This window comes from Dicentrarchus labrax, unplaced genomic scaffold (assembly GCF_905237075.1).
Source record: "Dicentrarchus labrax unplaced genomic scaffold, dlabrax2021, whole genome shotgun sequence".
Classification (NCBI taxonomy): domain Eukaryota; kingdom Metazoa; phylum Chordata; class Actinopteri; family Moronidae; genus Dicentrarchus; species Dicentrarchus labrax.
The window spans coordinates 16382931-16407186 of record NW_026136709.1 but is presented as its reverse complement, the minus strand read 5'-3'; the positions used below and the strand labels follow the sequence as shown (position 1 = coordinate 16407186).

The 24256-nt window shown below is 40.5% G+C and overlaps 3 protein-coding genes across 12 annotated transcripts in view; 2 read left to right on the top strand and 1 right to left on the bottom strand.

Annotated features, from left to right (window-relative positions):
- cacnb2a (calcium channel, voltage-dependent, beta 2a) overlaps nucleotides 1-6979 on the top strand; it is a 74027-nt gene extending 67048 nt beyond the window's left edge. For all 9 annotated transcript variants that reach the window (XM_051410633.1, XM_051410636.1, XM_051410637.1 and 6 more), the window contains 3 exons: nucleotides 1404-1499; nucleotides 2004-2186; nucleotides 4022-6979. In XM_051410633.1, the coding sequence (XP_051266593.1) occupies nucleotides 1404-1499; nucleotides 2004-2186; nucleotides 4022-4804 (1062 nt within the window). In that variant the 3' untranslated portion in view covers nucleotides 4805-6979. The remainder of the gene's footprint in view (nucleotides 1-1403; nucleotides 1500-2003; nucleotides 2187-4021) is intronic.
- A 1159-nt stretch (nucleotides 6980-8138) lies between these two features.
- nsun6 (NOP2/Sun RNA methyltransferase 6) lies at nucleotides 8139-15019 on the bottom strand. Of its 2 annotated transcripts, none has more exons than XM_051410644.1 (12): nucleotides 14945-15019; nucleotides 14238-14321; nucleotides 13508-13663; nucleotides 13293-13390; nucleotides 12011-12117; nucleotides 11770-11923; nucleotides 11518-11599; nucleotides 11240-11359; nucleotides 10558-10699; nucleotides 10307-10452; nucleotides 8552-8677; nucleotides 8139-8454 (listed from the first exon to the last, which is right to left on the bottom strand). In XM_051410644.1, the coding sequence occupies exons 1-12, from the start codon at nucleotides 15008-15010 to the stop codon at nucleotides 8278-8280; spliced, it is 1458 nt and encodes a 485-aa protein (XP_051266604.1). In that variant the 5' UTR covers nucleotides 15011-15019; the 3' UTR covers nucleotides 8139-8277. The 2 variants fall into 2 exon arrangements, with proteins under 2 accessions (XP_051266604.1, XP_051266605.1); XM_051410645.1 differs by having other exon boundaries at nucleotides 13293-13387.
- A 1026-nt stretch (nucleotides 15020-16045) lies between these two features.
- On the top strand, nucleotides 16046-24189 carry arl8 (ADP-ribosylation factor-like 8). The gene is made up of 6 exons (XM_051411349.1): nucleotides 16046-16464; nucleotides 18611-18671; nucleotides 18756-18903; nucleotides 20427-20510; nucleotides 20671-20822; nucleotides 22391-24189. The coding sequence occupies exons 1-6, from the start codon at nucleotides 16419-16421 to the stop codon at nucleotides 22437-22439; spliced, it is 540 nt and encodes a 179-aa protein (XP_051267309.1). The 5' UTR covers nucleotides 16046-16418; the 3' UTR covers nucleotides 22440-24189.
- Nucleotides 24190-24256: the final 67 nt, after the last annotated feature.

The window sequence follows — 24256 nt, the reverse complement described above, 5'->3', positions numbered from 1 at the left end:
CTTCAGTACGAGGAGAAAAAGGCTCATGATTCAGTGATCAATTAAAAACACAGGCATTTGGGGAACACAGAAAAATGAGAAAAAGCATAGCTAAGGAGGCATGAGATACAAGCTTTAAATCAAAGTGGCATCAGCGTGAATCACACTCACAGTGGGATAAAATAAAACACTTCTACCACCTGTCCTCTCAATTACAGCCTGCTGCCACATCATATACAGCCAAATTTAAAGGGATAATCACAGTAGTATACAAGTTTTAATATAACTGCTTATATAACCAGTGATGGAGGAAGTACTCTGGTCATTTAGTTAAGTAAAAGTACCAATAAAACAATATAAAATGCTTCTATTACAAATTTAAATACAGAAGTATTAACAACAAAATGTACTTAATGTATTAAAAGTACTCGTTCTGCAGATAAATGATCATATATTACATTATTAGTTGAACTCCTCTGATTTCATACATCAGTCTGTTTGCTAGTCTACAACTGAATAGGTGAACAAAAGTTTTATAACGCCTCTTTTACGGCGACAAATCAAAAAAAATGTCCTTGAGTGTAACACACACAAATCTCTGAGTGAACTGTCCGTGGAGTTGCATTGTGGGTAATGTAGGCACCAGGTTTGGACAAGTAAGAAGAACAATATCTCTGATTCTGATGCATCGATTTTTATATTTATCGGAGTCCTTTAATACTAATGCATCGATGCATAAGCAGCATTTTAATGTTGTAGCTGGTTGATGTGGAGTTTAACTTCTTTTGATACAGTCGGGTAGTTTACTCCTTTTTAATATTTTTTTATTTTTGTTAAACGTGGAATAATTAAATCTCTGGACCTCAAACAGTTCTGTCTTCTACAAGGAGTTTTTAACTGAGTCTCACATTAAAATACTGATGCCTTTATACATGACCTACATAAACATCAGGAAGAAGATTTGTAATTTCTGTATGCAGTAGTTTCTGAATTTCTTAATGCAGAGTCGGTTGTATTCCCCTTGAAATCAATGAAATAAGGCGGTGGAAACACCACCGCTGTTGTCCACAGGGGGCGCCAGAATCAACAACAAATTAAACAATTTAACAAACAATTTTGTCTTTTAGGTAGAACTGCTAATAACTCATAGACATCTGAAATGTAATGTATAACTACAGTTGTCAGATTATAATGTAATAAAGTAAAATGTAGAGTATTAAGTAAAGTATTTCTCTCTGAATGGTGGAGTAGACATATAAAGTAGCATAAACCAGAAATACTCAAGTAAATGAAATAACCAGTACAGAACTTCTTTCTACAGCTATCTTCTTCCTCTCAGGATTTCACCAACACAAAGCCTAAATGTATTTTTGTGGCATAAAACAACCATGACCTTGTTGCCTTCTGTCCTTATTTGCCTTCAGGTGCTGCAGAGGCTCATCAAGTCCAGAGGCAAGTCTCAGGCCAAACACCTCAATGTCCAGATGGTGGCCGCAGACAAGCTGGCTCAGTGCCCTCCTGTAAGTCTCCACAGTGGACCCCAATTATCACTGACTTGAATCCAGGGTTTAAAATAACCTGGAGTTTTTGGCTCCAAGGCTTTTAGTTTCATGCATATCTGAAGTCAGTTTTTGTTTTATTTGTGCCAGTTCTATTTCTGCTGTTCTGTAATCTGCTTAGTTATTATTTTAGAAAGTGAAGCAAGCACCGCAGGCTTGTGAAAGTGCAGGCTTAATTTAATTCAAATGGCGCTCTGTATCTTTAGGGAATTACTGTTTAAGATTGTCTCAGAGTTAATTCAGAAGGTTGATTCTGACATCGCTCTGACATCTTGTGTATATATATATAAATATCAGCTTGATTACTTTATGATAATTTTAATTTTAGATGTCTGTAGATTTCTCAAAACAATCCAAGAATCTGTCTTTTATTTTGAAATTACCCTTCACCTTCTTGTTTTTCTTGACCTCGTCGTGTCTCCAACGTCTTTAACTCTGTCTGCGCCCCCTCCTCTCCTTCCTCAGGAGATGTTTGACATCATCCTAGATGAGAACCAGCTGGAGGACGCATGCGAGCATATGGCAGATTACCTGGAGGCCTACTGGAAAAGCACTCACCCCACCAGCTGCAACCCCCCCAACCCAGTGCTAACAAAGCTGCCCACAGCCACCCTGCCCTCCAGCCCAGCCCCGGTCTCCGGCCAGCAGGTAACAAAGTATTCAAGTGAAGCATAGCTGGGCAGGAAGCGACAGAGGCAGCGCTAGAGCAGGTGCTTCCCAACCTGGTGGCCTAGGGGTCGCCAAAGCTTCACGGGGAGGGGTCGCGAGGCATTCTTGATTTAAGGGGTTGTATGAAACATAAACAGTCGGCCTTTATCTCAGCATTTCATTCATTCATGTGTTGGTTTAACACAAGCTATATTCACAGAGCCTTCACTCTCACAGCCTCGTCCTGCATTAGAGAAAGACGCAGTTAATATAACTAAAAGGTTAATATAACAGTGGAAAGTGTCAGGGAGAAGAAGAAACTGAATTTGTCAAAAAAAGAAGCATGTTAAGTATGAAAAATTCATCCAAATCGCTCGTTTTACACAAACTTCCTGCAGTTATCACTATTTGGGTTCATTGTACAGCTCAGTTGTTCTGTTACTGTTATAGTTGTGCATTGAATATAATATGAAATATCCATAAAATGTGTCAAATAAGGTTGGGAACCACTGCTAGAGGGTTAGAAAAGGTCCGTCCCAATACACACACTTATGGAGTCAAGTGCCTACATGTATTACCTGTGTATTTAAGTGTTCATTATACACACTTAATTTCAGCATAATGAAAAATTCAGGAGCTGAGAGGAGAAATACACTTCAAGGTCCAGTGTGTAACATTTAGAAGGATCTCTTGACAGAAATGGATTATAATGATATACAGTATATTATATATATATATTAATTATAATAATAAGGTATGTTTTTATTACCTGAATATAGGAATCAGTGTGTTTTTGTTACTTAAGAATGAGCTGTTTTCCAGAACGGACAAAATAGATAAGGCCTTTCACGTAGTTTCTCCTATACGCTTGAAAGGCTGAGCTGTATTCAAATGGTTTCAATCTGCAACTTCACCACTAGATGCCACTAAACCGTACACACAGGTCCTTTAATATAGCGATTAAATCGAGTTACATAGAGGAGGTCTGCTGTACTAAAGGAGACATAATAATAATTTTAATGGTGAGGATCTTCTTAATATTTGATATGTATGTTAACTAAGATTTGCAATATTATTCTTTATCAGTCTCCTCAAGAAATGGAGACTTTACTTTTAACCATAAGAGAGTAACTTTTTAATAATAATGTCCTAAACTTTAACTTCTGTTTAAAATTGTTGCTCCTAAAACCAGCTTAAACGTGCATCACTACCAATAACTGCTGCAGTAGTGTACAAACAGTTTGGACTGTGTGTATTGTGGGTTGGCAGCTTTTAGACACAATAAGTGTGGATATTGGGACCGACCTTTAGAGAAGATACAGAGCTAGACAGTTATGAAACCACTGATTTCAAATGCATTTAATTCTTACTATTAACTTGCTATGACACCTAACAGTAACCAACAACACACAACTATTGGTCTTTTGTGTATAATCCCTTATCCTCTACCCTCTCTCCACCCCCCTGCCCTCACAATGGGAAATGTAAGACTGAAAATGGGGTATTTGAGGAAATTCCTGATACTGATGAGGAGCAGGAGTGAGCTTGACGTGTGGTTGCTAGTGTGGTGAGTGAAGAGGCCCTCAGATAAAGGTTTTGAGACTTCAAGTGCCAGAAATCCGTCAGGAGTCGGCCTCGGTGCTGGAGACTGAAAATACCTTGAAATTCTTCAACCTTCAATGGATGGTTGGTGAATATTCAAGTGGTGTGTGTGTGTTCACGTGTGAATATTAATCTGCATGTGTGTGTGTGTGTTTCTGTGTGTTTCTGTGTGTTTGCAGTGAATTGTTTTGCTTTCTGTCACCCTACTGACTGACATGTGTTACTGACTCCAGGGCAGCGGTGCGGAGCAGAAAGGAGATAAAGCATTAGTGGAGAGAAAAGGCTCCAGAGAGGATCACCAGCAGCAGCAGCAGCACCACCATCACCACCACCACCACCACCACCAGAGCCAGGACCAGGCCGACGCCGACGCCGAGGCTGAGGGGGAGGGCAACGAGGAGGAGAGGCCTCTGAGGACAGAGTCCTCCAGGAGAGCCCAGCACATCCACCACCGTTCGTCTTCCACCAGGACTGAGCACCACAACCACCATCACCACCACCACCACAGCAGTCGAGCCCGGGGCCTCTCCGGGCAGGACACTTTGGACTCGGAGACCCCTGAGAGCAGAGAGAGCCGAGAGAGCAAGGACTCGGCTTATATCGAGCCACGCTCTCAGCTCCTCCACCGGGAAGAAGAGGAAGAGGAGGAGGAGGAGGAGGAGGAGGAAGAAGAGGAGGAGGAGGAGGAGGATGAGGATCTAGGGGAGGGGCACCCCCAGCAGCAACAGCGTTACGAGCCACTGCCCCACCGGGACCACAACCACCATCACCACCACCACCATCACCGCGGTGGGGCGGAGGAGGCCGGCCACAGCACGGGACACCACCGCTCGAAGGAGCGCGAGCAGGACCATAACGAACGGAACAAGCAGCGCTCGCACCACCACCGGCCGGCACGCGACCACCACCACCACTACTACGACCGGGACAGAGACAGGGACCGAGAGGGGGAGGTGGCTCCCAAAAAGAGGGGCGACGCGGGGGAATGGGCCAGAGACTCCTACATCCACCAGTGACAGACCAAATCCCTTCCTGAAGCTCATCTGGACTCTTAAAGACCGTTCTGTTCTCCCATCGTGCTGCTATACCCCCCCGAGACCACAGCATCCTATTTATGTACACTTCCTTTGTAAAATGCTGTTGCATCTTTTTTCAACGGCAGGATTTTGATTACATAGATACAAATATAAATATATAAATATATGTATGTGTGTATCTATGCATAGACGTTGTTTATGTGTGGATATGCATGAATATTCTTAAATATGCATATTTTAAAACCTGTGTTTGATAAAGCATGACACAAAAGCAGAATTTTTTTCTGTACTGAGCTGTGCTTTCTGTGATTAGCATTTTTATTTTTATTATTATTATTAATTTTGGGGGGTTTTTGCTTGCTACCACTTGAATAATTTGTTCCTTCAGACTACTGCTAGGGTTGACTGCAAACGGTTGACTAACTAAGTTAGTTTGCTGTATTTGCAGAGGTCTTTTGTTTGAAATAGTTTGGAAATTTGGGGAAATACGCATATTTGCTTTCTTGCTGAGAGTTACGCCGAGTTGCCAGTTTATTAGGAACGCCTGGCTGAAACTAAAGCAACGCTGGTACAACAGTTGTGTGTAAATCCTGCCTTTGTGAAGGTTGTAATGTTCAGTTTTTGTTCAGGTTTAGAGAGAACTGATCCTTTTTGGAGGCTGTAGTTTGTGGTGATGTTGCAGGTGTTTCTATTATTTAGTAGTAGTTAGTTTAGTAGTATTTTTTTATAGTCTAAATCAGTGGTTTTCAGCGAGGGGTTCTTGATTGGGTTGTAGAGAAAAAAGAGAAGAAATTGGTCGTTTTGATTGATTGTACTTTATTGTGATCCTAGTTTGATTAACTATGAAGACGTAACAATCTCCAAACCTGGTCTAAATAACAGAAACACCACGAACTACCTCCTGCAAGCTAGTGTCAACAAAAGGCAGAATTTAACTACAAAACTGTCAACTGAGCGTAGATGAGAAGATCAATACCGCTCGTATTTGTAAAGGTTAACATGAAGCTACAGCTAGCAGCCGGTCGGCTTTGCTTGGGAGTGAAAAGTTAAAACTAAATCCACCTACCAGCAGCACTGAAGCTCACTAATTAACAGTTTATATCTCATTTGTTTACTCTGTACAAAAACAAAGTCTAAAAAAAAAACGACGAGTTGTGTTTACAGCGGGGGCTTAACTTTAGCTCGCTCACGCTAACCGTAGCTTCAGGCGGCTGAGCGGTCTCCATCTTCTCATCTCCCTCTCTGTAAGAAAGCCAGTGAGCTCGATTCCCAAGTGTCAGACTACTCCCGTCATTTTAAGTTCATCATTTATTGCTTAGTTCCTATTTTTTTTTTTTTTTTTTTTTAAATTCTGCGGCCATGGATTTAGACATTTTGGTTTTATGCCTCCTTCGAGGTGCACCTTAGTCTTGCCTTACAAGACAAACGACTTCTACAATAACTTCCTCTCGTACATGCAGTACTGTTCTCTTTGTATGGGTCCAGAAACATTTTATAACATTGATACACCCTTTATTCAGCACTTTTACTGATTCACGTTGGTTTCCAGTGAAAGCGATTTGATATTGACATTGCAACTTACCGTAGGTCTACTACCAAAACGCCATCGAGGTTCATCTTTTATTAAGTCTGACCCCCCACCCCCCCTTTTTCTAATGAATGTTGTTTAACTCCCACTTTAGAGTATAAAGAATGTTCGTTTTAGGATCACTAAAAATTAAAAGATGCATTTGCAACTCAAAACAATTCAAAATGTTTACCCGACGAAGATGGTTGTGTTTTCTGTCTGTCGTCCCTTTGACCAGGAACTATATAATGCATTGATGGTTGTAGAGCCTCCAGCACCTGCCCCCCCCCCAGGTTGCTCAATGACATACAAAAGCTGGTTCAACTCACATTTTCACAGATATCATATTAATTCCTGATACTGAAAATCTGAATTGAGCCCCTCTGTTTACAAAACCACCGACCCCGTCTCTTCACCTTCTTTGTTTTTGCTTGTAAGAAAAAAAAAAAATGTTAAAAAAGACTCTTTCTATGCTACATTGGTAGCATTGCAGATTTTCTAACGGTGTACATGTGTATGTACATAATGCATAAATATACAGAATAAAGTTGGCAACAAAGGACCTACGAGGAGGAGGAGGAGAAGAATCTGATGTGTGCTTTTGTCAGGAGACTCAGACAGAAAGAGGGGAAGCGGCGTCTATAAATAGTCATCTGAAAACTCTGCTGAAAAACTGAGGTAGACTCACCGGCCCTGCCTCCTTAGTCGTCATGACAACGTCGACATGAATGACAACACCGAGGGGACGCATCTAAAATAGGAAGCAGCTTCTCTCCACACACACACACACACAGACACACAGACACTCACACACACACACAGACGCCTCCAGAATAGACAAAACAAGCAGAGATGCAGCTGATTTGATCTCAGAATTTTAATGTTGTTAAACAAGGAAAAAAAGGAATAGTGCTGCAGGAGCGGCCATTTTAATCAGCCCCCCCCCACACCCCTTTAACTCTCTTCATAGAGTTAAAACGCACAGATGCGGGGAGGTGAAGTGCAGTCGGCTGGCGTTTTCCAGACAGATGTGGGCCGATAAGAGTCGAATGGCGTTCCCAGGAAGAGGGATTGAGTCGAGGTCACCGTGAAGGTCCTTAAAATGTGACTGCGTGACAGCAGAGCGGGGCCAGATGTTTGTGCACTATAGGGCACAAATCTATAAATTACATTCTGTGCAGATTTACTGGGCCCATAATTCATGCAGAATTTGCACCGAATGAATCAGTGTAATGTGTATTTAAACATTTCATCAGCGTAATCAGAGAACTTAATAGATAATGCACATAAAGAGAGAAAAAATCTTATTTTAAAAGGAACTTTTATGGCGTATAAATTAATATAATTTTCCTTCTAATGATCCGAAAAGAACTACACGCTGCGTCGTTTCTCTCTCACAAGCAGAAGAAGCACTAATTAAGAGTTCCCGGTCGTCTCCACCACTACTTAAAAAAATACACTAAATTGTTAATACCTCTCATGACCTCTTTCTGCACGCTACTTCCTGATCTGAGCTCTGAGATCCAGCCAATCCGCTGTCACCATGGCAGCCGTGCCGTCACTGTTGTTATGGCGACGCTAGCACTGCTGCATTTGCCAATACTCATTCAGACTCCATCCCCACGTGCCCTCCTCTCCCTCCCTCCTCTCCCTCTCCCTCTCTTTTCCTTGCCCTCTGTGTTTATAAAGCTTATCCCTATATGGCCCGCAGTTTTCAGAGAGCAGCTGTTGAGAGGCAGATGCTGTAAACGGCGCAGTGAGCGTCTTTGTCAACACCGTCACTCCGTCAAAGCACACAGAGCGTCGTAATATAAACACCACTGTTCCCGTCTGCAGTCTCGTGCGAGAGCCGACGGCGCTGTAAGAGACAAAACATGCCCTCCGGTCAGCCTTTCAGGAACTTGGCGATGAAGAAGCCGATAGTGTCGCTGTCGGCTCTGCGGGAGAGGGCCGTCGTTCCCGTCTGCTCCCAGCTCAGCTCGGGACTGAACCTCTGGAGGAGGCGCAGCTGCTCAGGTGACAGGCCGGCTCCCAGCATGCCTTCTGCGCCGATGTGAGGCTCCTGAGGAGAAGAGAAAAAACAGTGTGATTTGATGAGGCTTTCCTAACATCTCCCTCCATATTTATGAGTCTGTGCTCGTGGCCGAAGTGTGTTTAACCTGAGGCTGAAGCGTGAGGCAGGGAAAGGTCTCGAGGGCCCAGGCTACCTGCTCCTCGTTCTCCGCTAGAGTCACCGTGCAGGTGCTGTACACGAGAACACCGCCTTTCTTCAGCAACCGCACTGCCTGCACACACATACAACATGTATGGATTTTATCTAGTTAGTTCATAAATACTTTAGTATTAAAGTGGCTATAATAGATCATTGAGTCACAATGTGAAAGAATTATTACCCAATACCAACTTTCCTCAAGCAGAAGTACAGATAATTACTAAAAACAAGACTCCAGTAAGAATAAAAGTACTGATTCAACTTCTTTACTCGAGTAAAAGTGAAAAACCGGCTCTGAAATTAAAAGTAAAAAGTTCTCTCTGGGTTTCTCTGAAGGAATATTTCTACCGACTGTTTCTCTGCAACGATTCTTACATCTTTTGTTGTTTTCGTCACGTCTGTCACGTGTGATAACAGGTCAGTTATTTTGACAGATATGATTCATTAGTGTGGGAGTGATCATTTTTGCATCATAAAAAAATATTAAAATCATCATGACGTGAAATTTGAGTCTGGAGAACAAGATTTGTAGTCCAGGGCATCTCTTCAGAACTACAATACTTTATTATAATGCTGTATTGTTACATTTGACCTTTATCAGAAACTTTGGACATCACCATATTGTGATTTTGATAATATTTGGATTAATTGTGCAGCTCTATGTGATATTCACCGGTCTTGATGTTTGAAAGGAGGGCAAATAATGCAAAATAAAAGTAAAGTAAGTAAGTAAACAGAAAAGTAAAGTACAGATACCTGAAAAAAACTACTTAACTACAATAACAAACTATCTGTACTTAGTTACTTTCCACTTCTGCCCAAATCTGCAGCTCCCCCTCGTCTTCACAGAGCTTCATAGAGTTCCAGTTTCATTACTTTGGCTCACAAACAAAGTGTAGTGACGCAAACACAACTACAAATGTATGATAATGTGTCTGGACTCGCAACTGTCTGCGTACAACTTCACCACATCAACTTAAAAAGGCGATGACACGTTATTTCTACTCCGCCCGAGTGCCAATAAAATCAGTTATAACAGATTTAACTTGTCACATATTTCCAAATCTGTCAACATGAGCTGTACACAGGCACATAAAGGAGTCTTTCTTCTGCCTTTGCTATGAAGCTGAATGACCTTGAGGAAACTGATGGAGCACTACACGTCACCGGGATAAATTACGTCTTCTGCATCGGACTCTGACTTCTTTCTAGTAATCCATCTGCTCGCCATGTTTAAAGCAAAAGAAAAAAAATCCACACTAAAACAGATTTTCCTACTTGATTCAGTCAAAACTACATGTATGTGCGTTTGTATAAAGAGCAAGGAGCGGCTAATGCTAAAGGTAGAAGTAGTAGTAGCTTTTAGGACTAAAAAATAATGACTTTTCCAAAAACTAATCACACATTTGTTCCTTCAGAGCTGAAAGGTGTACCTGACAGTATAAAAATCATAGAAAACGTTCTAGTTTATAAATCAAAACGATCGGTATTACAGTGGATTGTGGTTTAATGAGATTAGAGAAATGACAAATCAGAGAAAAAAACCTTCATAAATATAATTTTGAGGTGTATTTCTCTTTAAGGTGTGAACTAAATAACTGCACAATGCCGCCACCTACTGGTCAGAATGAGTTATTATCAATGTGATGTGGTGGGAAAACAAAACGGGTGTCAGGTGTTTTATCTGCGAGGTAAAACCTACAGCGTGGAACAACTTGCGCTGCAGTGGCTGGTAGGAGCAGATCTCCTTCAGGCCCCAGGTGGTGCCCATGTTGGGTCTCTGTCCGAGTCCGCTACAGGGGGCATCGAGCAGAACGCGGTCGAAACTCTCAGGAGGGAAAGGAGGTCCTGGAATATGTTCAGAAACACAAGTGATATATATATATAAAAAGAGTCCTGGTGTTATTCATGGATAAATATGTATATAAGAAACCTCCGTGTGTCCCTCTGTACCTTCAGTGTGTGCTGGGTCGCTGCTCACTGCCTGAGTGCTGTTGAAGCAATACGCTGTGATCGAACGCAGGTGCAACATTTGGGCGTTTTCACGAATCCGATCGATCTTATTTCGGATTCTGTCCAAGGCCACGACCTCGCCCTGTGTGAGACGGAAAGAGACAGAAATTCATTAACAGAGCACAAAAAGCACCAGTTACACCCAGGGAGGTTTAAAGAGTAGGAGGTCCTTTTATTAATTGTTTTAAACGAGCAGACCTGGAAAGTGAGTCAACAGAGCGAGTTTGGAGATTATTTTTAGATTTATTTCCTATATATTTTTGTATTTACTGATGTTTTTATTTAGTTACTTTAATTATTATTTATTACTACATCTGTCTATTGTAAATTCACATGGAAATCTTGTCTATAGTTTCTTAGAAAAAGTTTTTAAAAAAGTACTAATACAACAATATTACAAATCTTAATCTTGTGTTAATCAGACTTTTAACAGGCATCCAAACAAAATCCCACAGACTCTCAGACGAGGGACCCAGAAGTGCTAAAATACTAACTCATTTCTGGATTTTAGGACTCATTCCTCCTCTATTAAACAATGTGGACACTTAAAGTAAAAGCAGTAATGTCCAAATTGTGCTCAACATTTTAACGTAGAAGAATGTGGAGAGTGAGAGCATCTGACCTGATCCCCCATGAGCGCGGCGATGTGGCTCGTCTTCCCTCCGGGCGCAGCACACATATCCAAGATCCGCTCTCCGGGTCGAGGACCGAGCACGTGTCCCACGACCACAGAGGGAAGGTTCTGCACAACAGGAAATACACTTTTAGGTTTTCCAGGACAACAAACGTGAAGGGGCAGAAGTGTGCGAGTTTATATGCAACCCAACCTATCAATCTGACATTAATGGACAGGAAAAGTGCACATAATTACTATTTTATGTGTTTTAATAGAATAAATACTTGTAGGAAAGCCAGGCTGGGTAGGACACCATCAAAGGAAGGACTCTGGTAAAGTGGCTCCACCATCCGAACACCGATTCCTCTAAAATGAGACGACACACAATGACCGATGATTGTTTGACCCTGAGGAAACTTGTAGTTTTAATAATGCAGCCATAAATAAATAAATACTATAATGGCTTTTTACTACATTACCCTTCCAATATCTAATAACTGATTAGGACGAGGACTCTGCACATTGAGTTTACTCACTTGGCAGGTTTGTCTGTGCAGAAGAGGCTGAAGCGGTCCATCTGAGCGACTCCATTTCCCACAAACACTCTCTTTCCCTGGAAGCTCGTGGCCGCTCGGGTGCACTTACCCTCCAAGTCAGAGAACACAGACACCAGATCTCCAGTCTTCATGACTGTTGGGTAGATTTCAAGTCACAATCAACAAAATAAAAGCACCGTGAAGTTGATTGATAATTTTCGACTAACTTTAATAGTCTTACACTTTGGGCTGGCGACGATCCCTGGGGCGAAGACATGAGCTCCTCTCAGCACAGCACTGCCACACTGAGCATCGACCACCACCTCCGAGCTGAGCGGCTCCACGGGTCTGAGAGTGCGAGAGAGGAGAGAGGAAGTCAAACACCTGATGTTCTTGGACTGAACGGATATTTCCTTTGTCTCAGGTCTCTGTATTTCTGTGTACACTTGTTTCAAAATGAGCCAGGGTCTGCTCGAGGTTTCTGCCTCTTAAAGGTTTTCCAGCTGGGAAAAAAAATGTATTTGGCCAGTGAGAAAGATCTCTTATAATTACTTTATGTTATTATGTGCAATATTTTGTTTCTTTATGAGAAAATTCCCATGAGCTCTTATTTATTTTGTTGTTATGCTCTTTCCTTCCCACTGTTGCCAGGTGCTTGCTCATGGAGGGAACTGTTAGGTCCAGTACGCTCCAGATCAGTGATTCCCAACCTTTTTCCTTTAAGGGATCCTCTTTTCTATCATTGAGTGAACTGACGACTGACTAAGTGACATATTTTATGGATATTTCATATTATATTCAATACAGTAACAATAACAGTAACAGAACAACTGATCAACTGATCAATGATCAATGATCAAACTGTACAATGAACCCAAACAGTGAACGCAAGAACTGCAGGAAGTTTGTGTAAAACGAGCAATTTGGATGAATTTTTAACAGATTATTTCCTGTAAATATTGATCAGAGATGAGCTTTCTTGATATTTTTAGGAACTTTTTATACAATTCTGTCTGAATTATGATATCTTTTAACAATCATACAGACTTAATGTAATGTTAATCATACATAACATCCTTCTTTTTTGACAGATTCTGTGTTTTCTTCTCCCTGACACTTGTGAGAGTGAATAGATAGATAGATAGATAGATAGATAGATAGATAGATAGATAGATAGATAGATAGATAGATAGATAGATAGATAGATGGATAGATAGATAGATAGATAGATAGACTGTCTTGAGATAACTTCTGTTATGATTTGGTGCTATACTAATAAAAGTCGTGTGTAAAAACCCACCCTCGACTCACTCAAACACCCCTAAAACAAGAACAGATCAGAAGATCTTTGTTGTTCTGAGTACATGACTGGAATTGGTGAACGATGTCAGACTTATTTCTGTCTGGACTCGGCCCGAGGAAACACCCGCCCAGCGGTCAGACTGATGCTGCAGTTTAAGGCCGAGCGTGCAATTTCACAGAGTCAGAGTCAGTCTGACGTTGCTCCAGCATTCCTCACATACCTCGGGCCGTCGACAGGAAGGAGCAGCACATCTGGAATTCGCGGGTGAGGAAGAATCTGAACGGAGACCTCCTCTGCTGATGAGCTGCACATCTGCTGCTTCATACAACAACAACATATGAATGATTAGGACTCCACTGAGCACCACGAACAACAACAACAACACGCAGAAACAAAACCTCAAATAAGAGCTTTACTCTTAAGACAGAGATTTACCTTTTTCAGCTCCTCTCCTAACTTGTGTCTGATCTCTTCCAGCGGAGCCAGATGTGTGCTGGCCCGGACACAAGTGTACGAAGGAGGGTGAGACAGGCATGTGAGCAGCTTCTGGAAGCGACACTCTGCCACCTGATGGTCCACCGCAGCCAACACCTGAACGCAACACACAAACAAACAGACAAACAGACAAAGAGAAATTAATGTGCTGAGAAAATTTATTAGAAAACCTTCAGGAACTTTATTGATTTCAACAAAGACTTAATAGTATTTTTGTCAACTAAATACAAAAAATAGCCCTAAAACAGAAAATAACATAACTTCCACCTGAACTAACATCATTCAGGTCAGAATATTAAACAGAATATATAGTTTTCAGGACTATAACAACCACTGAGGACAGCAAGGACATTTTCTAGGGCTGATTTTGGCTTTTATCAGAGTCAGTATTATTTAATTAGTCTGTTTTTATGCAAAAAAACAAGCTATGAAAGAGCCCTAAGACAACTGTGTGGGGGAATATAATAATATAAAATGTGAAGGAAAATCTAAAAGACATTCTAGACATAAGATATTAACATTGTGGTGGGAAATCAGAGGTTTCTTAAGGAGGGTTTTAATCTAAAATCTTAACTACAAAGAGAAGACGACGTTTCTTTTTTCACGAGGCGTAGTTACGACTCTCCAGAAGAGAGAAACTGCCTCTTAAGGAGTATGTTTGATTTCATACCTCCTTGTTTACGAAGACACTCTTGAGAAAATCAGCCACTTCGGGCTTCAGAGAAATCTTGGGAAAAACAGACATTTCTTCAACCTGTGCAAAGGAAATAAAGTAAATCAGGGTGGATGAAGGCAGAAGGAGAGTGTGATTACAGTCTGGAGACCTCTGATGTTGATTGGATGAAGTTATAACCCCATTATGGTTAACACTTCTTTACATTTTGGTGGATAATCGAAGAAGAACGACACTTCTTTGCATTGATTACTGTGGTTTATTCTCATAGTACAGAGCCTGACGTCTGTGTAATAGTTCATGTTTACTCCAATGCAAATAAACATTTAAATAAACTAATAATAACAGTACAAAACATGAATATAATAAATATATTTAAAGGAAATGAACAGCACAGAATAAAACATTTTAATAAAACGATTTAACTGTTTTTAGGAGACAGCAAGTTGACTATTATTTATTCTATTATTGGCTTTATCTGAATTAAATATAAGATATTAAAATAACATAATAAATATAGCAGTGTAAACCTGAGAAAAATACCCTCTCATCCAACATTAAACAATAATTTATATCAGAGCTACTTTACGTCCAACACGCGTTATTATTCACACTCATAATTAATAAGTGATCGATTGAATTAATAGTCTATTCCGGCCGTAATAGTGATGTAAAAGTTGTTTTAATAATCATTAAGTACTCACGTTCTGCCTCTGCGTGCCCTGTGCTATTTTACTTCCGCACACGTCACTAGCTTGGTCACATGACATTAGTTGAGATCACACACACACACACACACACACACACACACACACACACACACACACACACACACACACACCTGTATGATATATGTGTGTTTTATTTACATATACAAGGTGCGAGTGTTGTTTTAGATTAAATATGTTTTACAGAAAATAAGTAAATGTTTATTTAAGCATTTATATTCACATTAGTTTACACATTAAATATATTTATTATTATTTATTTTACACTCTAATGTAGTTTTAAGCAGATATAGAGACATATTTATATTATTAAAGCGGTGTTTTATTGTATTAACATTAATTATCTGTTATACAGTTATGGGTAACCATGGGAAGAGTTGACAAATACATTAATAAATAATAATATCTGCTTAAAATAACGTTATAATGCATTAGAAACCATTTATTACATGTTCATACAATAAATAAAATAAAGTGTTTTGCATTTTGATGCAGCGTGTGCAACAGGACAACAAGCTCTTAAGCCTGAGACCTTTTTCATTGTGCACTGTGTTGTGGTAGGAGACCAAAATATCCATTTTAAACATAGTTACCTGCCTGTAAATTAGCATTTTCCCTCTGGTAATATTGTTAATATTTTAACAATGTCTCACCCACTGGCATAAATCATTGATTGCTAATATAAACTAACTAATTAATCTGATTTGTTCTCAGTAACATAAACACATTTTGAATTAATCTGACCCAAACTGTGTTAAATGTGCTCGAGTTACAGTGACAGTTGTTGCTATAAGTACAAAAATAAAAATAAATCAATAAATAATAAAAGTTAAAAACCAAAAAAAAAAAAAAAACATCTTTAATATTTTACTTTGTTTACAGCAAAATAGTTTCAAAACAAGTAAATAATAAAATAAAATTTAAAAAAATACGATTTATATTGTGCATGTAAACATATATTTTCCAAAACAACACAATAATTAACAATAAATAAATAAACACAACTATTACTGATAAATGAGCTGTTGTTTACGTCCTACGTCATCACGCAACCGGAAGATAGCCGAATAGCTGGGGTTGCTGTTTTCTCCGTACCACCGCCAGAGCAGCGAGCTATCGGGCAGAAGGAGCAGCACCAACACAGCGCCTCCACTCCTCCTCCCTGTGTCCTCTTTCTTTTTTCTTTTACTTAAACAACACCCAATAATAACTACCCCCCCACCACCCACCCCACCACCCAATGCCCCTCCTGCACCGCTTTACCCCCGCGTCAGCTGCGTGTTACATGCAGCGCATGGAGTCCGCGTCGAAGAGCTCCCCGAGGTGTGTTTAAGAGATCGTCCGGCTAATGTTAGCTCGCCGCGGCCAGCCACGGACCAGAGAGAGAGGAGAAGCTCGGTGCTGCTGACAGACACACGGACGGACCCCCCCCCCACCCCCCTGTTCAACAATGGGCCTCATATTCGCCAAACTGTGGAGCTTCTTCTGCAACCAAGGTGGGTATCGGCTCTCTAACCTACGGGCTGAGCTGTTAGCATGTGACTTAAAAGACCCAGGCTTCCCCTCAAAGCAAAACAATGTACACTACAGTCTGTATCTCCACTAGCAGCCCGTCTCTGATGGGTAATCCGTTAATCAGTTTATCGATCAACCTGATTGAATCACAGTAAGCCTGCAAAAGATCCAGTCAATCAGCTTTACCTCGCGTCTCCAGGACACGTTACATAACTCCCTTTCTAGAGGAAGCTGTGTTTAATGTACACAACTCTCACTCGGATTGTTTGTTTGTTTGTTTGTTTGTTTGTTTGTAGGTGGACAAAAACAAAGGAGCTGTAATAACAACAGAGATTAAAAGGAGGAGAAAAGAGATCCTAGTTAATCCCTCCCTTTTTAACCATATGTGTGTGAGATACTGGGGAGGTGTTACATGTAGCTGCAGGTTACACAGTAAAGGAGTTCATGTTGGTAGTAATAAAGTATTCAGCTTTATTTTACTGGGTTTTTACGAGGGGCTGCACAGTTAAAATGTAAAATATCTGACTGAAAACAGCTTTATAATAAAGTACTTTAAGGCTGCAGAGATGCTCTGGCCTTCAAATCTCCTCCACAATTTAAGAAAACACGTTTTCAACACATCATGGTGATTTTCAGTGAAGATTAAATCGTGAATCATATTGCAATCTGTCAAAATGATCTTAATATGATGTGTTTACCATATTGTGCAGCCCTATTTTTACAAAGGTGTGAAATGTAGCAGGGGGCTTGATATGGTTGTGTTTGATTTTTGACGTGTTCAGCCACATTTTCCTGGTTTCATGCTGCACTTTTCTCCTTTATTCTTCTTGTGAGTGATATTCTGTCGCTGTAATGAAGAAAAAAAGAGAGTTTTCGAGCTGCAGATGATTAATAAACGATCTGGTTTTATTTCAGGCTGCACAAAAGAAAACCTGACTAAGCGTTTTCATATTCTGCTCTACTCCAAATTATTCTCATTTGATGGTGAATTTATACGAATCCCTTTAATCTCTCAGTTCCTTTGGTCTGTGTGGCATTGTCCCCGAGCTGAGTTTAGCTGAGAACGATTGTCATTCCCCACTTCTACATTACGCCGCTCAGTGTCAAGTTTCATTCACTTTTAAGAGATTACAGGCGAGGTCTGAGTGGAGTAGTTCACAACAGAGAGGGGGGAGCTAATTGCATGTCATCAACACTGTAATTAGATTACCTGAAAAACAACTAGACCCAAAGTACTGGTAGTCAGTTAAATGTGTTGATGTTGTTTGCATTGCTTTTATTCTGAGGCTGAAGAACAAGCTCTTAAACTGAGCGATGCAGTATCTTATTATACTTTAAAAAGTGAATTACTTTGTGGTAGAAGAAACCCATTATTGTTTTTTTGAAGTCTTCTGCTTAGATAACTATTATTAATTAATCCACTGGAATAAATCATTGATATCGTATCATTTCAAAGGAATCTGACCAAACCTGTGTTAGTAGAGCTGGAGTAATAATGTTTTTCCACTGTGCAACAGACATTAGACTTTATACTGAAGACTTCTATATTCATGTCCTATTTATCACAGCATTTAAAATGCACATATTGTAGTGGTGAACGGTCGACGATCGGCTCAGTTGTGCTGTCAGGATCGTCGCGGGGAAGCTCCTCTTTCAGGAAGCAATAGACAAGCAGCGTCCTCCAGAACCCAGTGTGCAGCACAGAGGTTGTCCGAACTTGCGAGCCCTCTGACCAGACTTCCTTCCTCCTCGGCAGCCAGAGGCCTCAAAAGGGCAGAAAGAGTCAGAAACACTGAAGTGGGATATTTTGGCACGTCGGTGTCGGCTTCGATTCTGCATTTAGGCTGTTCTGTTTGACCTCTTGACAGCCGTCAGAGCCTCGACTGTGCTAGCTGGTGTTTATGAATGGAAAGAAGTTAACTTGGAAAAGTTAGGTCAGGAAGGAAGACTTTATGTTTCTGAGGGCAGCAATGAATGACGGGAATGCATTGTATAGACCGAAGCCATATATATACTTTATGATACAGCGACTGAGAGTAGTTTCTCCACAACAATGTCTTCTTGAAGGTTGTTTATTTCTGCACATCTGGGAAGTCAAACCGTTCATTTACTGTGTTTGTTTTCCAGAGCACAAGGTGATTATCGTTGGACTAGACAACGCAGGGAAAACCACTATCCTCTACCAATTGTAAGTTTCATTTTCACATTCAACCTTCCTCTTCTCCTTCACGGCGTCTCAGCTCACGTTACGATGTCTGTTTTTTATTAAAAGTCTGATGAATGAGGTGGTCCACACGTCGCCCACCATCGGAAGCAACGTGGAAGAAATAGTGGTGAAGAACACCCACTTCCTGATGTGGGACATAGGCGGGCAGGAGTCGCTCCGGTCCTCCTGGAACACCTACTACTCCAACACAGAGGTGAGCAACACACTCTGTTCACTCTTTTTGATGAGGTATTGTCCAGCAGCGGCGGCGGGTTTTCTGGCAGCTGGTGTGTTTGTTCAGAGCACAGACGGCAGCAGGGGCCGCCCAGAGTCAGAGGTCAGCCTTTCACAAAGGGGCCTGTCTGAAAAGCAAAGCGAGGGTCAGCCTCCGCAGCGTTTCTTTTTGGAAAAGAAGAACAGGAGAAGAGTCGTGGCAGAGGCAGATGTGTGGGAGATCTTTTTAAAGAGAGAAAACACGTGAATTAAAACTTTTTCCCGATGAGACATCTGCCAGCCACTTTTCTTTTTTTCCTCCTGTAGTTTCACAACAACATTCATTCGTCTTTCACACGCAGAACCCTGACATGTGGTATTCAGCGTGGGTTTAACCCGCATTTGTGCATTCATACCACACAACAGGTCACAAGTAAAGGCAGGGCCACATCCATTTACACATGACCCGACTCCTCAACTCTTGCTCTCTCACACGCCTCTGCTAAAGAGCATCGCTATGTTTCATCTGCAGGCTGGAACAAAAAGTATTATTCAGCAGCTATTTCTGTCATTTTTAAAGGAAAAACACATTTTTCTCCAGTTCCAGGCTCTTAGTTGTTTGTTAGTAGGATTTACTGCATTTCTGTGTCGTATGTGACAGTAAACTGGATATCACTTGGTTTATGAGTGCTTAACACATTTAAAAACCTTTTTTACTATTTTCTTAACGATTAGTCGATTGACAGAAAATCTATTAGACTTTTTTTTCAAGCTAATGAAGATTTGCTCCTGTTCTTTGTCACATATGACAATAAATTTAACATCTTTTAGGTTTTATTCCGGACAAAACAAGCAAATTAACATTGTAAATGGTATTTTTTCAACTGTCATCTTCTTAAAAGTTAATAAACGATTAATCAATTAATTGAGAAAATGATTTATTGCAGCCCCACTATTTTCAGTTGCAACCATCAGTCCCAGCTGCTTAATAATTGATAAACGTATTAGAATAGTGTTCACTCATATACTCAACCAATGTTTGCGTAGATTTATGGCAGTGAACTCTAGAAACCTCTAAATACCTATTACAATAGAGTTAATCCCTACGGTTACTATAGGAACCATATATCATAGTAACCCTATAGACCATCACTATAGTAACTCCACTCTTTGTCACTGAAGCGGTGTCAGGCTCGTGTAAGTCTCTGGCAGTGATTTGGGTCACAGTCATGTCGGTCGACGCGTGTTGTTCAAACGCTGCTTTTTCCTGGGTCGTTTGGTTTAAACGGCGTCTCGCACATCTCCCCACAACGAACGTGCCTGTTAGCCTTTTGTCATACAGGGTCACTCTCTCTCTTTCACAAAGGGGCTATTAGCATAGCAGTCACCAGTACTCTTTTGTGAGGCCCTTGGCCCGGAAATGCCCGCCCCGCTGTGTCGCATTTCATTGCTGTAAAATGTTTGAAAAGAAGTCACTCAGTGTGATTTTTTTTTTTAATTCTTTTTTTGCCTCCTTCCCCGCAGTTCATCATTCTGGTGGTGGACAGCACAGACAGAGAGAGGCTGGTCATCTCTAAAGAGGAGCTCTACCGGATGCTGGCTCACGAGGTAACGTCTTAACACCTCTGTTTGTTCGGCCTTAAGGAAACAGACTACACAGAACTGACTCTGTTTTTATAGTGGACATTGATTTGTTTCCACCAAGGTTGGCCCTTTCCACCCTTCTACATTGTTTATGGTTTCATTGTTCTCTCCGCTCTCCCCTCAGGACCTACGGAAAGCAGCTGTGTTGATATTTGCCAATAAGCAGGATATGAAGGACTGTATGTCTGCAGCGGAGATCTCCAAATACCTCACCCTGAGCTCCATCAAAGACCACCCCTGGCACATACAGTCCTGCTGTGCACTTACAGGAGAGGGGTAAGAGGGAGATATGTTATTATTGCCGTTATTAGAAAAGAAGCAGCCGAAGATTGACAGGAAGGTGGGTGGGTTGGGATGGGAGGGAGAGAGAGGGAGAGAGGGGGAGAGGGGATGACATGCAGCAATGTAAGATATATGTTAATAACAGACTTGGAGTCATAATCAGTGATACAGATTCAGAAGTTGTTGCTTTTGTGAAATCTTGAATTTGTCGTGGAAAACGTGGGAAAAAAACCTGGAAATTAATTTAAAATGACCAAATATCCTTGAAATATTTTATGTTGACCTGGAAAATCTGAATTGTATTTTACCTCCTCACTCAGATTATGTCGATATATTATACATAAACCTGGGTGCGTATTATAACTGAATCAGATTTAGTTTGAAACTCGACTGTTTGTAGGATCAACTGCATGGAAATTAAAGTTAAATGTGTCACTCGGCCGACTGTTGTGAGCAAGAAAAGATTGAGGGACGGAGGGAACCCTGTATGTATCTCATATGTTGTAGTTTACAGAATATATCGAGGCACTGAAGCTGGTTTTAATAAAATCCCTCATGGCTGAAGAAAAGTGCTTCATTCAGTTTGAACTGAAGTTTTTATTACATAAGTAGGATAAGAAGAGAGGAGAATAATAGAGAGATAATGTTCACGGGAACGGCGCAATCATAAGTATGGAAATACCTGATTGTGTTACTAAGCAATGTGAGATACAATGAATATGATCACATTACACTGTGGTTCATATAATATGTTGAATGGACACTGACTACACCACACCATCAGGGTACATTCATATTTCATGTTAATCACATTGTGGATGAGGCTTTTATTTGTTTGTTTATTGTAGCATATTGCACAAAAGTGTGTGTATTTACTGCTCCTCTTCAGAACAAAAACATATAATAGATTTAATAAAAAAACACTTTTTATTTGCACATATTTGAGGTTGAAACTGGGAGTTGAGACTCGTCTTAAAGGGCTGCTGTGAGCTCTGTAAACCACCAGATGTCACTGTTTGAGTTTAAAACAACAGGAAACAAACAGAAAGAAAAACAGCCACATATTAAAACAATGGAAGTTATTGAAGCACCTTTTGAAATCTGTCTGTCTAAAGTCCGTCCATCCGGTGTCTGATGTCAAGAATGTAATATAATGTAAACCCTTGAGATCATTGGGGGTTTTTTTAAATGTTTTTCTAGTTGTTTCAGGTTTAATTTAAACTCACTCGTCACATACAATTAAAATAAACACACAGTTCTACTTTTAAAAGCGTTTTTAGTTTGTGTAAAATAAAGGTGAAGGTGCCTGTAAATGTGTGCAGTTCATAAGAAGAGAATGTTTGTTTGGTTGCAAATAACAAATATAATATAAACCAATGCTGTTTGCATTGTTGTTTTTATAAATATGATGTTAGTAATGGAAATATTTTCAGGATATTACACTTTCTCAAAGTACTTAAAACATTAAAGTGACCCTCGTATGAGATGACAATAGCAGCAGTGACCTTTTTATAAATGATGTTTATTTTTCCTCTGCTAACACATCTTCATTGTCCCTCCAGTTTATGTCAAGGACTTGAGTGGATGACCTCGAGGGCTGGACTCAGATAGCCCCTCCCTCCGCCGTCGACGGCCTGACTACCTGCACCACCCGCACGGTGGCACAACAGCTTGTCCTTAACCTTATTTTTTTAAAAATGATGAATTTTAATTGACGTTGACCTCCGGAGACGGCACAGGACGGGAGCGTTGAACCTTTCCACGGCTTAATTGTTAACAGCGGAGGCGGAAAACCAGAACTAATGAACTGACCTGGTTGTTGGAAGGAGGAGGGAGAAAGGAGGAGAAGGAAAATCATTTCGGCAGGACTCAAGTTAAGAGTTTTTCCGAGTGCAGAGCAGGGCTGCACCGGGCACTCATTTACACTACATACATATCATGTTACATTACACCATATCATGTATGCCATAAACATCACGTTGGTGCCCAGCTTTGAGAAAAACGTGGCACAGCTCTATTGTTATTATTATTTTTGCCTCCATATATAAGTTTGTTCATGATCAGGTAAAAATTTGAGGGATTTACAAGCAGTATTGTAAGATGAGTTTGAATGGGACACTCAGTGTTTTTTTTTTTTTTCTAGAATAATGTTGTCATTATTTTTTTTTTTTATTCCAGTTGTCACTTTTAGCACAGCGATTTGATATCTGTTACACATGATTTCAGTTTCATAAGCTACATTGTCGGTGGTTGTTCTCACGCTTGAACTAAATGGTGCCGTTATTGAAACAACGTGGTCAAATACGAATCTCCCTTCTTATTAACTTTGAGCCTGTACTTGTATGTTATTGAGCCACATGGTGTAGATTCAAGAGTGTCGGCATGCAAACTTTTTCCTTTTTTATAAAAAAAAAACAAACAAACTGATCCTCTGGAGAAAAAGGAAAGTACGTCGGCTATTTGTTTAATTTTGCATTGAATGGCTGAAACGTCATTATTTCAAATGCAGGTACAAAGTTTTAACAACAGTATTTTCATTTTAAACACTGTTTTGTGTTTGCGTTGTGGTTTTTATTTAATTTTATTCATTTAATTCTTGCTTTTTATAGCTTTTTTTTTTTCTGCAGGTTTGCTCAATGCAAGTTGAACTTGTTTTGTATTAACGGACGACTGGTGCTCTGCAAGCGTGTGTGTGTGTGTGTGTGTGACTGAGCCACTGCACCCTCATATTAACACCTCGTTAGTTTTCTGCAGCCATTTTGGCGCGTATTCCTCTTTAAAACATTTTGTACTTTTTAAACAAAGGGATCAGAATAAGCCACCGTCAGATAGGTGCCACACATTTATGGGGAAGTTGTTACTTGAGAGCCGCCCGGACTAGAGTCGTTCTGTGGTTCAGTAGCACCAAGATGATCTTAACTCATATTTTGGCCATCATACAAGTTACCAATACTTGATCCTCAGCCTTAACCATGCTGTTGTGTGTCTGGAGGACTGTGTGTGTGTGTGTGAATCTGCTCATGATCTTTGACCCCCGTATAAAGAATTCCTTGGCGACAGATCTATGCACATGTCACTTTGAAACCATGTATACCTTTTTAAGCAAGTTCCACAGTGGCCAAAAAGGAGGAAGGGTGCATGAGTTTCACTGAAGTGGTGTCCATCTTGGTCAGGGAGGTGCCTCTGGGTCTGTACTTTAAAGGGTGAACTGTGCAGACCCCAGACTCTTTGCAGCATTAAAGGTTTACAGCTCTCACAAAGCAAGGGAACTGATCATGTCCTCTCAGTGTGGTGATGTTTAGTCTGGGTCATGTACTGTATTTCACTTTTGTTTTCAATAAAAGTTTGTTTTGAACTTTGAGCCTGAATAGTTTTTTCAGCCTGTATTTCTAGATACTCTAAAATGTTCCCTTTTTCCACTAGAAAAG

Excerpts from the sequence above, each read along its gene's own strand:
- nsun6 (XM_051410644.1), bottom strand. The coding sequence starts at position 15,010 with ATGTCATGTGACCAAGCTAGTGACGTGTGCGGAAGTAAAATAGCACAG. Across the intron at positions 13,664-14,237 it reads GTGTCTTCGTAAACAAGGAG|GTGTTGGCTGCGGTGGACCA; the intron begins GTATGAAATCAA and ends TGTTGCGTTCAG. Across the intron at positions 10,700-11,239 it reads CCGCGCTCATGGGGGATCAG|GGCGAGGTCGTGGCCTTGGA; the intron begins GTCAGATGCTCT and ends CGTCTCACACAG.
- arl8 (XM_051411349.1), top strand. The coding sequence starts at position 16,419 with ATGGGCCTCATATTCGCCAAACTGTGGAGCTTCTTCTGCAACCAAG. Across the intron at positions 16,465-18,610 it reads GAGCTTCTTCTGCAACCAAG|AGCACAAGGTGATTATCGTT; the intron begins GTGGGTATCGGC and ends TTTGTTTTCCAG. Across the intron at positions 20,511-20,670 it reads ACCGGATGCTGGCTCACGAG|GACCTACGGAAAGCAGCTGT; the intron begins GTAACGTCTTAA and ends CTCTCCCCTCAG.